We start from the raw sequence: 18,649 nt of genomic DNA on the forward strand, positions 1-18,649 counted from the left end.
TGCACTTACTTTTGCACTTTAATGTAAATCTGGGTCTTTTTTCAACATGCAATGGCAGCTCTTTAAAGTCATACAGAAGACTGAAACCCTGGGGGGCGACTCAAACCGTGCACACCCTGTAGATTTCCGGGATCACAGTAGCCACTGTTGTAGCGTATTCCAGAAGAAGAAGAAGAAGAAACAGCAGCAGCAGCAGCGAGGGGCTTTATCCGAACATGACGCACCCCTTCCAGTGTCGGTCTGTGTACCTGGACGTGTCACCCACCCCAAAGTGGAATATATAACTTGACAGTGCATGTGTATTTTGCTGTAGCGAACTCTATCCCGACTCCACCGAGGTCCAGCCACCTGTTGTATCCACCTCTGTAACAGATCCGAACGGTCACTTTACTGTAACCTCACAGCAATACCAGCGACTGCAAAATGTACAACGATAATGGATGTGCCATTAAAAAAACAAAAACAAAAACAAAAAAAACAACCTGTCTTGAGCATATTGTACTGTATGTATATGATAGAGATCTATTAAAATAAAATGGTGTGAATGAAACACATGGACTGTTGTGCCACTGCTGCTTTTAGTGAAAATGTTTGCACTGTAAATTAAACAACCCAAGTTGTGGGTTTTTTTGCATTCGTTTCCTCCCCAGGAGGGACGGCGGCGGGCGTGAAGGCCTCGCCCACGATTGGATTCGAATGTATTGCCAATGACTTTGAGACTTTCTCCCCCTGAGCTGTCAGACTTACTCGAGTATTATTTAACCTTTGTGTTTCACCACTTCCCTTACAGTTTTTATTAATTACTGCGATTTTGAGCTAAAAGGAACCACAAAATTGCACAAAATATGACTTCCAAAACAAGACAGTAGTTCACTCAAGCATGCCTTAAATTTCTATCTTGTCCATGTGTGTGGATAGAAAAATCAGTTATATAATCGTATAATATATCTTTTGATCAGACACACCTCCGAGATTACTTGACATGCTTTATTTTGCCTAAAATAATCTCTACCACAAACGATGGTACAGAAATCTATACATCTACAAGAGAGTAGTAGCTTTTTAAATCACACTCGAGTTTGCAATGGCCCACATGACAATATTAGTTTGTGTTGCAAACAAACAGAGGGAGGATTCCAGTCAAAATGCAATACAGGAAGTATCCACAGTCGTCTGCATTAGAAATTATGATGTCAAGACCTAAGAAGAAGAAATACCACACGATAAAATTGTGAATAAAACTGTTGAAATACATCTCGGTCCTTTTGCAACACTTTAAATGCAGATGCAACCATAAACAAGTGATTTAATTCATGTTGAATCAGATTGAGCTCACTAAGAAGACTTGTTATATTTTCAATCAACCTTTATTTATATATTTCTACCACATCTGCAATGTGGTAGAAATGCCCCATAATGCATATTTAAATCTAAATAGAAAGATGAACACGTGGACGCAGTGCCTTCAGTCTGTAGTCTGCATTTACTAAAACCAGTCTGTCATCTAGAAGCTTCTATATACAGACCGTTGGTATTCAATGGCCTTAAATTAACACCGACTCCGGAAAAACTGCCTCTGATTATGTAGATAAGTTGAGCATAAATGACCCTCGTCACTTGTTGTGTCCAGTTAATATATTGGCTTTTACATGTGTTTTTGCAGGGTGATATCATAATAAAGATCATTTTATTCGGGCCTTCAACAGAATGCTGAAGCAACAGCCCGACTGTGCCGTCTACAAATAGAAACGAGTGTGGATTATTTCTATGGAGGACACGGGCCAGACAGCAATAATTACAAAATGTGTCTATTTTCCTGAATGGTCCCCCGGCCCCGCCTCTCGGTCACAGATGCTGCAGGGGAAGTCGTAATCTCTGCAACATCTGGGCTACTGTTCCACATCAGTTGAATGGATGGGGAGGGGGGGGGGGGGGGGGGGGTGGAGGGGGGATCAGACCAGATGAGCTCCGGGCCCGTCACGTGCACCCTGGTGACCCACAGGCTTACACTCACATGCTGCCGACGTCCGAGGACGTCTAGTATAACACGGGCAGGAGCGGTAGGTGACAGATCCGTCATGGGGGGTTCAAATAGCCAATGGATGACGGGGGGGGGGGGGGGTAGTGTGTCAGGGCGAGAGCGTCAGGTGTGCACCGGGACACGTGCTGAAAATAGATCCGCTGACCCTCTTTCTGTGCACAATGCATGTACTGCTATTTCAGCCATGATGTATACAGGATGTGTTGGCTCATGTTGTGTGTGTGTGTGTGTGTGTGTGTGTGTGTGTGTGTGTGTGTGTGTGTGTGTGTGTGTGTGTGTGTGTGTGTGTGTGTGTGTGTGTGTGTGTGTGTTAGTCGACCTAGCATACGTCATGTCATGATTGTTTCCACTGGGAATCAATCTAACCAATGTGACCCCCGAAAAGAAATAGTGAAATAACACAAATCAACTTGTCACCTTAAAGAAAGCTGATTCAATTCAATTCGATCACATTCATTGTTATAATTGAATCCTTCTCGTTGGAACTCATTGCCACGACCGTAGTGCACATGTGCATCATCCGCGTTTCATAAAAGTTCAGTTTTCACTATTTACACCGAGACAGAGTTGTAGTGTTTTTTTGTTTGTTTTTTTTTTTATTCTGTTTTCATTGAATCCGAGTTTCATAGTTTAATCCTTGAATTATAATTTCCCCAGTTCCCGCACGCATGACTCCACCAGCTCTTTGGCAGCTCGGTGTTGTCAGCAGGCTGTACGGGTTTGGTGTCACATCGCGTTGTCTTGCATTCCAAGACGGTCAACCTGCACAATTTGTACTCCGCAAAAATGCAGGGAAGATCACAGGCTCCAGAAACACAGTCATTTTAGGTCTGCTGAGAGTTCGCTGGCCTCTTAGTGGAGTTTGATGGTCAGAGACTAAAAAAACAAAAAACAAAGCAGCACTTTTAAAGCTTTGTGAGAGAAAAGTGGTAGGAAAGCTGTAGATGTTGGTCAAGATAAGGACATTTTCTGAACATATTCTCCACTCTCATGGGTGAACAATATGTCTGAACACTGTCCATTTACGTAAAGGTTTCATTCAATATCTGTTGGAATTTGCGTCATTTTTTATTTAAAGAAAGTTCAAATGTAAGTAATTCAGGAATGAATCAAAGAACAACAAAGAGCCATTAGTGAAAATGATCACTAAATACACACATTCCCTTCTAAATCTGTCGAAAAGTAAAATTAATTAGTTCAGAAACAGCCGGTGTTCGCTCGGTGTTTTGTCTCCGTGAGCTTTCTGCAGCAGAATGAAGGATGTTTCTGTCATCGGGACATTTAATCTGACTGTCAGAGCCGTTCACACACACACACACACACACACACACACACACACACACACACACACACACACACACACACACACACACACACACACACACACACACACACACACACACACACACACACACACACACACACACACACACACACACACACACACACACACACACCTGCTCCCATAAGTCAGCACTTGCAATAGTGACTTGTTGTTTTAAACATTGTTGAATTATCTTGGAAGCATTTTGTGTAAAATATGTTAAAACATTATGAAATCGATGAAAGCGCCTCAGTAAATGTGACCACAAGTCTGACGTGAAGCGGTAACTGCCTATATGATCAATGGCTCACATCTGAAATGTATGGTGGTGTATTATTCTATGAGGATGACGGTGGGATAGGTGCAGACTTAATATCAAGCCGTCACGTTGGTACAAGTGTGGAAATACACGTGTGCCGGCAGGAAGTGGCTCAGAGGCCAGATTTAGTTCCGCAGGATCAATAGCTTCATTGACGCGACACAAATTACCACCTTCTTGCAGGATTTTCTTATGAAACATGTGGCACCTCGCTTGGGTACCGACTGAGAGGCCTTCTTTATGCAAAAAAAAAAACAAAAAAAACCCTCAATACCTCTTCGTCTTCACATCCTCTTCACTGCCTCTGCCAGATGAAGAGGAGTCGTCACGTCGACAGAAGAAAATAACCCGCCATCTGGCAACGTCGCGCCCCGGTTGTGTTAGCCTTTCCTGATGTGCACGGATTCTTAACAAGCCGCGATCATTAGAACCTCTCGCCTCTCGAGTGTAATGCGAGAGCGGCGAGGATAAAGACCGCCGTACCCTTCAGCTCCTCGGCACGACCCTCCGCATGCATGCACCGAGAAGAGAGGAATATGAACACACTCGCCGCGCAGGACTTCACACACTATTTGTCTTTATTTCTTGTTCAAACGCCAGCCTGGGCTGCTTCCTTTTCGTGGGTAAAAATAAATCTCCGCACTGTAAATATCATCAGTCACCCTCAGACAAACTATTATTGCTGAGATGAGACGAGAGGGGAGTGGAGCTGCCGGCGCATGATGCATGCATTTCATTACACTGTTTGATTGTTACATAAAAAATGAACTTTATTGTCTCCTGTTTGGCACCGTGAAGATGGATAACTGCAGCCGGGTGACTGATGGAAGAAGGCTTTTTTAACGTTACTTGTGGCAGCCGACATGGGCCTGAACGGCTCTGGGCTCACGGGAAGAACACCGCTGGTCTTCCTGTGAGGAGTTTGCATGTTCTCCCTGGGTGTGTGAGGGTTTTATCCAGGTAATTCCTCCCAAAGGCCAAAAAACATTTTAATATTACATTATGGTGCAGGCAAAAATATCCTTCCCCGACTATTGTAATAATTTAAGTTACATCATAAAGTGAGTCAGTGATTTGTGCTTTGAACTTGAACCGCTTCAATTTAAATACCACGGAAAGAACGAGAGTTTTTATCATTTATATATTGTTGTTGTTACCCAAGACATTTATAGTCTTCTGTTCTCTATAATCTGTAATCTATTTCTCCAATTATTGGTACAAAATAATGCATAACATTAAACATAATAAGATCACATTTAGATTATTTTTAAACCTTTTAACATCATCAACCAGTTACTACATCTCAGGTTTGAAACACATTCTATTTTATAACAATTGGGGTCGTCGTTACATATTGGGTCATTATTACATATCGTGCTGTAAAACACATCAGATATATAACCTACATTTCAGAGTTTTGTCTGTTTCCCATGTGGCAGGTCGAGTTAAAGGCGATTGAGATTTTCTGTTCTGATTGTATTATTTAACTGTTCATGGTACAGTTCAGGCCGAGAACATCCTCATAGCAGTCACAGATCTGTTTAGGCCTTCTGACAATAAAGTTTTAATACATCCGTTTGTGGAGAAAACAGCCCGATTGTCAAATTTGAGCACCACTGACCATAATTCAATACACAGTCAAGGATCTAGCATCTATTCTCGTGTCAAAACAGACCCGGAACAGCTTCTGTTCACCAAACGTTTGGAGCAAAAAAATGATTTGCGTTTGTCACACTGACATTAAACATTTTCTATATATTGAGTCACTTCCAGAAATAACTTTCACTGCTGTCAAATGTCCAAATGCGTCAGAATAATAGAGATGCGCTTCATATAATCATTGTCAACTGCTCGAGTCGGGGCTGCTGAACTCTGCAGGTGGTTGTGCTGATTAAAGCTGCGTGTCACCGTGAGCACACACCTTTCATATGCTGATATTTCGGTATTATGAAAGCTCCCGTCACTTCTCACCCTTGGCCTCCCCCCCCCCCCCCACCACCCCTTTTTTTTTATTGTTTTGTAATGAAATGATTTTGTGACCAAGCCTGGGTGCTCAGTGAGCGAGCCAACGGTCGACCCTGTGGGCTCCCGTCGAATGCTCCTTTGACAAACGTCTTCAAGAAAACAAACAAGCCGTAATTAACCACGCCATGCCTCCGCCACATCACTTCCTCTCTAAAGGACCCGGTCTCCGTGGATACGCTGTTGCCAGGAGACAGTTAGGGAGGGCAGGGCTGATGTGTCGGGGGCAAAACCGAGGGGGCAGCAGGATTCACGTGCGTAATGATTCTTCTCCGTTCACCTCGTCAACTCGTCTGATCGTCTGCAACTTCTAAGAGCAACATGCAATGATTTCTGGTCAACGCCAGCAAAATATAGTCATAGTGTTGAAGGTATCAGTACGTGAAGGTTATATTTAACACCTTAATTTTAGTGGTGGTTTTTTTTTTGGTTGAGCCTATAATCTTATTTGACATTGTATGCATTTACTAAATCCTTGAGGCCGAGTGCCATGAAAAAGAAAAGGTCATTTACAGGAAAATGCTAAGAGCCGATTACATTGCAGGAATCACACAACATAAGTACGACACACTAAATGTTCAGGAGCCGTGATTTTGAGTTGTTTTCAGAGAAGCTGTGTGAATTTCAAGACGCTAATTCATTAGAATCAAGTCTCAATTTTCCTTTGCAACCCTTTCATTGCAGGGTTTGCACATTCCCCCTGCGCACGCATCGCTTTTCTCCTGGTTTCTTCTTTCTGATCACAAAGAATTTGCCCGGTTGAATAAAGCCGTGAAAAAGTTATCTGAAAAAACTACAAATAAATAAAAGGAGGCTTATCGGGTGACCAGTGCCATCCTAAACTATAACATTGTGTTTATGTGTTTCTCATCGCCTGCAAGAATGACGCGAGGTCAGTGGTTGAAACATTACAAAGACTGTAACGAAGCCCCCTGATAACTTCTTCTTGATTCTTCGCTTTAAGATACACGTATCTTTATTCACTTTGATGCTATAATCTATAAAGAAGATTACGTTTTTTTCTGTGGCCTCCTTTATTTCGTGTGTTGCTGAAACACCCAAAAGAAAAGGACAAAGTGTGCAATTAAAACATTAGTTTTCCATTACGTTTCGTTTTTTTGCAGACTCAGACATTCATTAAATTAACACGTCCTTCTGAGCTGTTCTACTGGTGGCGATGGCTCTTCAAAAAAAGAAAAAAAAAGCCTATTTTTAGTCCGGCACACATGTCTGACCTTATTCTGTCACTGCAGTTGTGACTTGGCACTGAGCGGAGTGTCGTACTGCTCTTAGAGCATCACCGTCCAGGTCTCCTGAGTGGGTCACACCACTCAATATGCATGTGCCGGGCAGTTTGTATGGGATTCACTGTTATACCCCTTCGACCAGACAGAGGAAGAGGGGAGGCCGTCGCTGTGCTGCCATCTGTTGGCCGCGTTCAGTCGCAGAGTTCCTGGAGAAGCAAAGGACTTTCCTGAAAAAACAAAAAACAAACACCAAAGCCCTTTGCCCTATTTACTTCTCCCTCATATCTCTCACAGATTGGGGGATTGGTCAGAAAAGGAGCACCGTGTACAGCTTGTCGTAACCTGTATCCAAAACCCACACGTTTCCCCAGAAGAAGAGTTGTTCAATAGTTTCTAAGAAGCCAATCTGAAACTGTCAGATTGTTATCACGCGGGAGTGGGGGGGGGGGGGGATTTAAAACACAGCGCCGTCCAAATGTCAGATTTATTTACAAAATGTATTTACATGAATAGCGAAACCCATGGAACAAAGTAATAAGACCTCCGAGCCTTGGGGAGTGTCAGACTTTGGAAGTCCGTCAGTGATGGGTCTCTCTTCGGAGTAAAGTGCACGATAAGGAGGCTCACGGTGAAAACCGCTGTGGTCGAGCAATGGCTTTGTATTAATCCTTGTGCTCTTCAGTCGTTTTCCCACCGAGCGAGAGACCCCCCCACTGCTGTTGTTCCCTCGTCTTTGCCGCCCGCCTCCGTGCCGTCCAGAATCTCAAGGACCGCCTGGTTGAAGTCCTCCGGCTGGTCGGCGAATACGTAATGACCGGCGCCTCTGATCACCTGACAAGTTCAAACAGGAGCAGAAACAGTCGGAAACGGATCGATGCAAAGGGTACATTTTGTAAGGTCACGCGGGTGTGTGTGTGTGTCCCCTTTATCTGGCTCTGAGCGCTTTCATAATAACTGTTGAATGAAGCGAGTAAAGCAGTGGACCAGGTCGTACAGGGGGTCCTCCCTTAACGCCATCTCATCTCCATGAATGTCTATGTAGATAGGTGAATAAGACCATTTTAAACTGACTAAAGACGACGATTAAAGAGGTCAAATTTGCTCTTTGAATTCATCCATTAGGTTCACGACACGACTACTTCCTCCCCGACTCGACTCATGTAAAGTTTGGTAAATAATTTTAGCGCAGCAATTCTGAATGCAGTTTTTATCTCACGGCAAACACACACACACACACATTCACGCCTACGTATAATTCTGTGTTACCAATTGTCCTCATGTCCATGTGCTTTTGAGGTAATGACTCCAAATGTCTTCATTGTCATCGTGCAAATAAATAAGAATACATTATTTACACCCAACTCAATATCTTTCCAAGAGAAAGACTAACATCTTTTGCGATGACACTCGTTGACATTGCTACTGGAACCAACCGGGAGCGAGTTATTTAGCTGGATGGTGTCTTGATTGTTTCTTCACACTATCAGACCATTTTTTGTTTGTATTAAACTAATAAAACCATACATTGTGAAGTCATTTAGCGACGTTACACCATCATCATTTAAGATTTGACATCATCAGTTCACCTCCCAGTGCCTAAAATGAACGTACTTTGATTTCCACATCCGGTCTGGTTTTCTTGAACGCGTATCCGGAGTCGCTGTCGATGCTGGAGCGCGAGCCGTAAATGAAGGAGATGGGAATGTCCGCCCTGACCAGGCCGATCCGCTCCAGCATGGGCCTCCTGGCCCAGCCGTAAGGGACGGTCATGTTCCTGAAGGCCGTCTCTCCGCTGGAACAGACGGAAGTGAGCCGGGGCGCAAACAACCTGCTGGGTCTGAGCGCACCGGCCCGGAAGGCTTCGTTACCTGGGAGTCTGAGCGTTGAGGTGGTAGATGTAGTCGGACACGGTGTTGTCGGCAAACACGGAGGAGTACTTCTGCTTGAAGTCTGACCGGATGGTCTGCACCAACATCGGACCTGAAGCGAGCAGAAAAGACATTCGACGTCGTACAGAATCCCGTTCGTCGTTTTTCAACACCAGAGAAAGAAACTCTGCTCTCTGACCCAGAGGTCCGGCCAGCCGGAGTCCCGCCAGAGGGTTGAAGGGGCTCATGACGGCGCCCATTACTCTGATCCACACCGGGATGGAGGCGTGGTTTTTGTTTTCCGGGCGAGCTGGGAATCCCCACGGCTCCACCAGCAACAGACGTTCCACCCTGGCAACAGACAGAAATTCAGACGTTTGAAGACACATTCAATGTTTGTGGGTTTGTTGATGATTTGTTTGCTCTTTTTAACCATTAGGACAACAGCCTCATACGTAAATAACTGTATCAACGGCTTAATTTGACAAATATCTGCCTATATTGTTGGTTTAGTGCTATTTTTAAATCGAATTTGGCCAAAATGTGCTTGGGAGACACTAAAACATTAATGAAGTGCCTGAATCGTTTCATTTATTCAGAATGTTATTTTAATTTCTCAGCTTTAAACGCCATTATCCAAACTCCCGCTCTTCCCATTAGGGAGCAAACATTATTATTGCTTACTACTTTTATTACTGTAATTAAGGCTGTCTTCCACAATAATACCAAAACAAGGTTGTTATTTGTTTCTCCGCACATCGAGAAACCCACTGGTGTTTGTGCAGAAAGCCACACACACACACACACACACACACACACACACACACACACACACACACACACCTGTGTGGGTGTTTGAGTGCGTAGGCCGCAGACAGGTATCCTCCGAGGTTGTGTCCGAGCAGCACCATCACCTCCAGCCCCACCTTCTCCCTCCACGCCTCCAGGGTCTCCACGAACTGCTCCTCGGCCCCCTCGGCACTGGTGCTGAAGTGGGGGCGGCTGCTCCGGCCGAAGCCCAGCAGGTCGAGGGCGTAGACCGCACCGCCGCCACAGAGGCAGTCCAGGTTCTGGGCCCAAAGGCCGACCCCGCCTCCGAAGCCGTGCAGCAGAACCAGAGGGGTCCTTGCCCGGGCCGGGGGCTGTGGGGTGGACGGGGAGCAGGGCTGAGGGTGGGTGGAGAAGGCCAAGGTCCACAGGTAGTTGCTGCCGGATATCCGGACGTACTGCCTGGAGAAGGGGGTCTTCACAGCTGCAGGAGGGATCACCTCAGTCACTTCAGGTCCATGACACAATTCAGCTTTTCTTTTTATTAATCCGAAGCCATGTCTTCTAAAAAGAACACTTACTCTTCAGCATTTTCTCCTCCGCCACTTTCAGCTGAGAAGGGGACGTCGGGCACCAGGAGGGAAGCCAACTTAATATCCAGGAGCTGGGATTCAGACAGTGCACCGGCAGGCGGGATACATACAGCACATGCAAACACAGGCAGGTTATAAAGTGAACTTTGACCGTATGACATAGGATTTTTATTATCAGTGCTGCTTGTAAGCGATCTTCCTTCTGGGCAAAAAAAACCTTCAAAACATGTGAGTGGTAAATCGAAACACTTTGCCTCTTCTGTGTACTTTGAGACTTTTATGTCCAATACCAGGATAAAAATAATATATATTGACCTGACTTGCTTTCAGTTCGTTTTAAACTATATTTAATGGTACAGTTTTTGAAAGAATGAAAGAAAAGTTCTAAAAACTCACACCAACCTCAAATGAAGTGGAGAGTTTGTTTTGGTTTTGTTTTATTTTCGTGATTGTGGATCATCAGAGGGAATCCCCCAAAAAACAAAGACATACTGACACTCTTGTACTAGTTTTTTTTTTTTTAACAGAATAGGTTAGCTTTATAATAGAGGGATCACCTCAGTCACTTCAGGTCCGTGACACAATTCAGCTTTTCTTTTTATTCATCCGAAGTCATGTCTTCAAAAAAGTACACTTACTCTTCAGTAATTCAGTGAGATAACACTCCTCCTGAATAACATCATAACTTCTAGGAACATTGTACATTGATTTCATCACAAACATACGTGAGAAACGAAAGCCAACTGATGAAGTCATATGAAATCGGAACAAAAGCCTAGACATGCATGAAAGAAGACATAAATAGAGCTGACCTCTGCTCCTGGATAGGTTGTACCTCCTCAGCCATGCGTCTCATGTCGCACTGACTTTCCGGAGCCGCAACTTTTCTAAAGTACAGTCACAATAAGCGGTGATGCGTTCAAGAACATCCTGGAAACCTGACGGAATACATTCAAAAGCGGAAAAACACGACGTGAGAGACATCTTAACGAAAACACACGACTGAACTAAATTACCACGAGGTCTATGATTTGGATATTCTCGCATCACCTTTGGAGGAGGGCGTTACATTACGTGCTGATATTAATTATTTTCCGAGTGTCCCTGAAGGCATCAGCACACCATGAACCTTGGAGGAAGGTGGGCGACGACTCCTCCACACTCGTTTCACTTATTTAGTTTTTTGTCTTCTTTTTTTTTAAGTTGTTCAAAAAGTTCGTCCGCCGAAATAAGAAGAGTTGCTTTTATCTGCTCAACTCTGCATTGCAACAAGGGTAATTCATATGATAGTAAACCTTCTTCTTCTTCTTCTTCTTCTTCTTCTGCTCTAATATGAGTAAATAAACGTTTGGTACATATTCTTGTTAAATTAAGCATATATATCCGTTGTAGTCTTTTAGCCAATCGGAGTCTTTGGTGCTTAATTGATAATTATCTCGTGCCGCAAACCCATAAGTCACACTTTACCCAGCACACTGTTCCCTTGTTAGATCCATTTATGTCAAACTCTATTATTTCAGCAGGGCACATGCAGCTCACTGTGATCTGGAGTGCTCCATAAGAGTCAAATAAAAGCATGATAATCATGTACCAGAGGGACAGTTAAACACCAGAGCTGACAAAGCCACAGTGATGAATGAGCCACACCCCGAGCCTTATGATCCATTATTAAAATAAACCTTTTAAATGCCTGAGCTCTCCAACATTTAGTTAAACCAGCCAGCCGGGTCAAGAGAACAGCATGAATTAATGAAGCCCCTATCTTTTTTAATGAAATGACTCATGGTAGTAATAATAATTTTCAGTAATATTGTAGTTTTCCCAGACATACCGGTATGTAATGGTGCATTCGGGACACATTCTGTGATGAAATGGATTAAGTCCTAATATGGAGAGTAACATTGAACTTCGGTGTAACAGAGTTTTTAATACATGGACCATTTGTATAGTCGCATACTATTGAATTTAAAATGCAAACCATTACTCAGATCGGTCCTTTTTTGACTGTTCAAAAGAGCAGGACGATCTGACATACTCTCTGCAACAGTATCTTCACTTTAATGTTGATACTTTTGATTTCTGCCTCTTTAAACATGTTTGGTTTAACCAATCAGAGTCTCTTCATGGTATTTTTTTTAGAGCTCCCCATTATTAGGTGCTTTAAAAAAAAAAGAAATTACTACTCTGCCAGGAAATATACCAGATGGAGCAGCTACTCATGTCAGTTATTCCACTTCGCTAGAGGGGCTCTCTGTGGGCCGGTTTTGCTCTGTGGGCCATATCTTTGACACCCCGCATTCAAAGGCTCCATCAGTGTGCTTGTTGTTCTATTTACACACCAACATGATATAAACAGTGTGTTCCACATTGCAGTTGAAAGGTCTTTTTGTCTTCATCCACTTCAGTGGAAAAGAGACATTTGACACACAATCAGGACGATTCAAAACAACTGCCGATGGAGATGGTGATGGAGAACACTAGACCAGAAATGTGTGATCTCTTAGTGATTTTATGCTCTTATGTTAAGTGTCATGCAGTGTATGTGTGTCATCAAAAAAAAGGCTCGCTGCCCTTTAATAAGCGTGTTTCCAGCAGCCCATAGTCCGTCCATGGGATGGTGGTATTGACCTGACCTGTATGTAATGCTCTTATGATACTGAGCAAAGTACAGATACATATTTTATTTCTGGCTTTAAGAATGTGGAACTGCGGGAGAATAAGCGCTCCTTTCGATATTCAATTATTTCATACACCACTATAAACATAAAACAGACGGTCTCCACATATTCATCAAACACTTACACTTATAGATAACTTTAGTTTTTTTGGGGGGTGGATTTATCTATATTTACTCGAAGGGTTTTGGGGGTTTGTGCATTTTGTGGGTCCAAAGCAAAGTATTGTGACTCTCCTCAAACTCACACAAGCTAAAAATAGATTGGAAAAACACAATTGCTCATGGAGATTAAGCCTTCTCTTATCTTTTTCTTTTTTTTTCCTGGTATAATTTAAGATAAGGCGAAGATTAAATGAAAAGTTAATTTCCTTCATTATCCTCAAGGATTTAAGTGTACGGTGCGATCATGATGCTGTCGGAATAGCACCTTTGATATCTGAGTTTTTACTGGTGAATCTCATTAAGTCTTGAAAAGTGAGGGCTATCTTGTAGATTTATAGGCCTGCCATCCTTGAACAAGCTCAGGAGTATCCTTCAGGTGGTTTTACTGTAGTCACAGTGTGTGGACTTAACTTTTAATTCTATTTAGCCCCCGAATAATGCAGGAAACACAGCATATATCAACCACCAGCCAGAATATTATGACCACCTGCAGATGAAGGGAATAACATTGATTATAACTCTTTTAACTTCCAGTTCATATATCAAGTTTTTCTCGGCCAGTATCTATCAAAAATAGGCCTGTCGAATTATTTAAAATAGTAACAGGGAAGCTTTGGGCTGTTTCCATTTAATCGTGATTAATCGATGTTCATAAACATACCAAAAAAAACATTAAAAATATGTGAATTAATCATGATTAAAGACAATCTATCTCCATTCAGAAATATGCTTCAAGACATTCTACATATTGTTAACCTAAAAGACATTAAAGACACATTAAAAATGTGATCTCTGTGAAACGACCTTAACAATGACTTCATTTGGTCACGCTCTCAATCTCTGTGAAAATAAATGAAGCGATAACTACGGCTTGGTACAACGTCACCCGACAAAACTCTTATCTTTTTTTTTCTTTCTTTTCCCTTCGAGGAAAATGCAACTGTTTCTTGGAAAGCGTCAGTGAAATGACTACGTGCTTATCGGCTGTGACCAAACTCCGTTTCTCTTTAAGGCTCTCAGCGCCGCAGCGCCGCTCCTGCTCCTCTGGGCCTGCTGGCGAGCGTCGGCCATATTGTTACCCTCAAAGCACCCGGGTGGGTATAACTGTGATACGTGAGTCTATCTTGTTAAAATGTGTTCAGATTTAACTAAGTAACCACAGATTAGCCCTGAAGAGAGCCAGCGACCAGCTTTCTTTCTTTCTTTTTCTCCTGTTTCTTTAAAAAGTAACTGTTATTATCCATCATCGTCATCTAGCTTCGATAAAGAATGAGAAACAAAATCACAAAAACAGAAAGAGTAGCAGAGGAATTTGACGGCAGGTTTTTAAAAGACGCCATCACATAAAAGCAGGTGACACAGTGGCCTCTACTCTGTTACTGAGCCATCTATCTAAACAGGTTTAATGACGGGATTTTTGTAATCCCCTTATTAAATTTAAAGATGTACATTTAATCCTCATTCAAATTGTTGAACACAATTGATTTGAATTTTTAATCCTATTTCAAGATTTTCTTCTCAATAACTGTTGAAACAATGAAATTGTGGTCACTCATATATATATATATATATAAAAGGCCCCAGTCTTAAAATCTTATATGAGTGCTCTATAAAGAGTCGATGCTTTGTTTTGTGGAATTCTCATAGTTTCATCAGAGGTAGTTTCAAAATAAAAGTGTGAGGACACACTGTTCCGGGGTGTCAGTGTGTGGCGCTGCAAAAAAGGGGAACCCAGGTGCTGACCCGTGTCCTTATTCACGTTCACCACCCATGTCCTGTCAGTCCTGGACCACACGGGGGCGTAGTTGTGTTCCGTTAGTGCACCGTGGCAGACAGGCACTCTCTTCCTACTTTGTCCTTCATTGCTCAAACACAATTTTCCTCTCCCTACCACCCACTTCTGCCGGCTCTCAGACGATGGGTTGACTGAGTGGTTCCTGAGTGCTTCATTTCCTTTGCTACCACTCACTCTCTGTCTCTTCCGAGCTGCTGTCTGTCCACTCTGCTGAGTACTCAAAATTTCATAAGGCAGGAGACAATGAGGCTGTGGCCTGTGGAGGAGCAGAGGTAGTATAAGGCTGTCGTCGTCTGGAGACCAGTAACCCAAGCTTTTAGTGTGGAGACAGCACAAAGCTGCCGCGCACAGCCGGCCCGCCTCAATTTGTCTAAACAGCTAAGTGCTGGTTATCTTAGCTGGAGGTTACGGCGCTTCCTGTTTCTGTTGTTTCAGTATAAGCGGTGGTGGAAATGAGCAACTTAAACAAGTACGTATGGCGTGCATGCTGCGGTGATCGGCGCAAACTTCTGCAGAGATCATTAAATTGTGTGCAAATATCTCACTCGCCTTTGAACTGCGATTCGAATTTCTGCAGGAGGGGGAAAAAAAAGAAAAAGAAATCACGTTTTCCTCACGTCATTTAAATGAACAGGCTTAAGTTGTCTAAAAAAACTGTTCGGATGTCGAGTGATCACAGGAAGTCAACAGCGTTAAAAGCTGTTCTCCAAATCAATACTACATAGTGATTCTAAGTAGGTTTTGAGTATGTTTATACTTGAAAAAGTCACAAGATTAAGTGTACTTGGAAAAAATAAAAATAAAAAAAAGCCAATGTGTTTTAAACTAAAGTGGAAAAAAGAAAGTGCTTGGAAGTCACAGAATCATTCCATTGAAAATACATTTTATAAACTGAATTAGTTGTGAGTATGATGGAGATGAATTAAAAATCATAAAATATGTCCACGTATCATCTCACAGCAAGTATAACATTTTAATTTGTGGTGATATTGAATGTGTTGCAATGATCAGAGAAGGATTTGTGATCAATGGAACTAAATGTCTGTATCTCACAACAATCTCTATATTGTAGCTCTGAACGTGTTGAACTCAGGGTCAGTCTACAACCTTGTTAAACCACTGACATTTCAGTGAGCGTAGACCTTTTGTTTACTTGTAAACGAGGCTATAAGTGACCGGAAATGATTCTATCTGACAATTCTGTGGACATTTTGAAAAGCTGCATCTTTCCAGTTGTGTGTCGTTTAATGCTTTTGGCTTGTTTGCGCTTACGAATCACAAACGCTCTATTATGTCACGGAGCAGAGACTTTTTCTCGTCACACCGCCACCTATAGGTGTGGCATGCCCACAGCAGCTCTTTACAAGGTTTTTGTTCAACCTCCCTCAACTTCTCTTTTACTGGCTTTCAGGGGGATTTTTTTTTTCTACTTCTACAGATGATGCTCAGCTCTCCATGTGGTGAGTAAATGCTGCTCTCAGTAAAAACAGATTGTTCTCGTACAGTTTTCTATGGTTTTAAAACATGCGTTTGAGCTTATCTGATGCTTCTGAGGCCACGTTTACACATACTGGGTTTTTTTTAATTACAAAAACAGATATTTTCCCCGATACGTTTACAAAAAATAAAATCTTGCATCTACATAGATATAAACCTGCATATACAACTGGTTCAGAACTACTAGGAGCATGAGTTGGTCAGTACAACTCCCCACCCAGAAACACAAGAACGGCACTTAAGTTTGTTGTTCATGAACACACACACATAAACAGTTCAAACGTAAATCATCCGAACATTAAAACCTAATTATGTCAGCGCGGCTGGGTGGCGACGAGCACTCCCACCTCACAGCCAGAAGCTCATGATTCATTTCAGTCTTTTTCTTTTCTTTCCTTTTCTTTAACTTTGTGAGTTGTTGCACCAAGATGACTTGCTACGCCCTGTGTGGAGATTGCATGTTCTCCTTGTGTGTGTGTTTTCTCCCCGGGTTAGGGTAAGGTAAGAAAAACCACATGTTTGAAGTTAAACGGAGACTTGAAAGGTGTGAAAGTGAGGGTCTCACTATTTTCGCCCTGTGTCGGCGTTTTGACGTGTCCATGGTGGATCAAGTTCTATAAAGTGGTACAGAAAATGAATGGATGGCTGATTTTTGTGTGTGTGTGTGTGTGTGTGTGTGTGTGTGTGTGTGTGTGTGTGTGTAATTGGTTCGGCTGTGGGACCTCCTCCTGCGTCGTCTCTGGCAGTCTTGTAGAAACTCTCCACAGCTGGAGGCGCAGACCGGCACTCCGGGCAGGGCCCAGTGCATTATGGGTAATGAGAGTGACCAGGCTGTTAGCGGAAGATAGAGAAGGGGATGGAGGCGAGGCGGAGGGTCTGTCTGGTTGCTAGGATACGTGGCCGGCGCCAACAGCGGATATGATTTATAATGGCCAGCCTCACTGTCTCGCTTTCTCCACTAGTTTCCTCCCGACTCTCCTCCTTTCTTTTTTTTTACTTTTCCACCGACTCCCTCCATCCACTACCCTCGCCTCTCTCCTCGCCATCTCCACGCGTCGATTATCCGGCCCTGCCTTACTGATCTGGGTACTTAACATTAGCGAGGGCTATTATTTATATGGGTGTTCCTGATATTCTCCCCCCCTGCGTCCATCGTGGGCGCGCTGCGATAAACTTCACCCTCCTCTGTGACGAGGATGAAACCACCACCCCCCCCCCCCCCCCCCCCATCCCTTCCTATATCCGGGCTGCTGCAACTTCCGCGGCGAACGTGCATGTTCACATGATGGTACATGAGCTGCGAGAACATGAATGGATGATATTGATTTGGTGAGACTTGATCCACATCGGGATGTGGAAGAAAAAAAACAACCTCAGAGATAAGTACAATGTGAGGAGGAAGAAGAGTTTGTGGGGGGGGGGGCAAGGCCATGTGATTGAGGAAGGGAGGGAGACAAAAGGCAAATGGTTGATGAAAGGGTGTCACCCAGGGATAAAGAGATGCACTCTTTGTTGTGTGATTAGCATGGGTGTGCTCTTGAAGTTTGTTCTTTTTTTTTTTTTTTCTTTCTCTTTTTTTCCTGTAGTAACAGTGGTAGTTGAATAACAGTGAGGATTACCGAGCGTGTGTTTGCTCGCCGTTTTGTCTCAGAAGTGCATTCAGACTTTCATGGGAAGCTGAAACCTGCCACCAAAACACAATTAGCATTAAAGTGGCTCTTTTAAAGGGAGTGACACGGGATGTAATGTGGATTTTACAGACAGGCTTTGCCGTTGCTGTTACAACAAAGAGACGAGACATTGACTGACTGCTATTTGAATTTCATGCCGGTTTTATCTGCAGAGGGGTTTTTTTTTTTTTGGGGGGGGGGGGGGGGGGGGTTTCCTTCTTCTTTTCTGGCATCGCCTCAAACCTCCATCACCTCAGTCAAAATGTTACAAACTCTACAGTGACATGTTTTTCTAATCTCAACTGAACTGCTGTCTGCACAAGAAGTAGTCAAGGTGTTTAGATTATCCTGTGTAATTGGATTTATTTTCTCCAATAACATGTGTTTCTTGTTAATTGGGTCAGAAACTCCAGTGCACCAGCATTGGAATTGTGTATTTTAATGTGATGACGGCATCAATGTCGCCTCATAAAAGCTATTTCAACAGTACAGGAGAGGAAATATTTACTGAATTTGGATCAACTCCCCTTTAACGTCAAGCAGCAGTGTTGTCTCATCAGACGGCAGGCGTAGTGTTCAGGAAAATACAGACTCATTTCTCAGAATGTGTCATTTTATTTCAAATATTTTACGATAATATAAGACTGAGCGCTCGGTTTGTCTTTA

General features: G+C 43.1%; 1 protein-coding gene across 1 annotated transcript; it reads right to left on the minus strand.

The window, feature by feature from the left end:
- Positions 1-7,421: 7,421 nt before the first annotated feature.
- On the minus strand, positions 7,422-11,038 carry LOC308144970 (1-acylglycerol-3-phosphate O-acyltransferase ABHD5-like; the record flags this gene model as incomplete). The annotated part of the gene is made up of 7 exons (XM_080516268.1): positions 7,422-7,784; positions 8,565-8,745; positions 8,822-8,933; positions 9,021-9,172; positions 9,665-10,073; positions 10,171-10,253; positions 10,995-11,038. 7 exons carry the CDS (start codon positions 11,036-11,038, stop codon positions 7,632-7,634), a joined length of 1,134 nt encoding a protein of 377 aa, XP_080372394.1. The 3' UTR covers positions 7,422-7,631.
- Between the last annotated feature and the right edge of the window lie 7,611 nt (positions 11,039-18,649).

This window comes from Blennius ocellaris, assembly GCF_963422515.1.
Source record: "Blennius ocellaris genome assembly, chromosome: 20".
NCBI classification, from domain to species: domain Eukaryota; kingdom Metazoa; phylum Chordata; class Actinopteri; order Blenniiformes; family Blenniidae; genus Blennius; species Blennius ocellaris.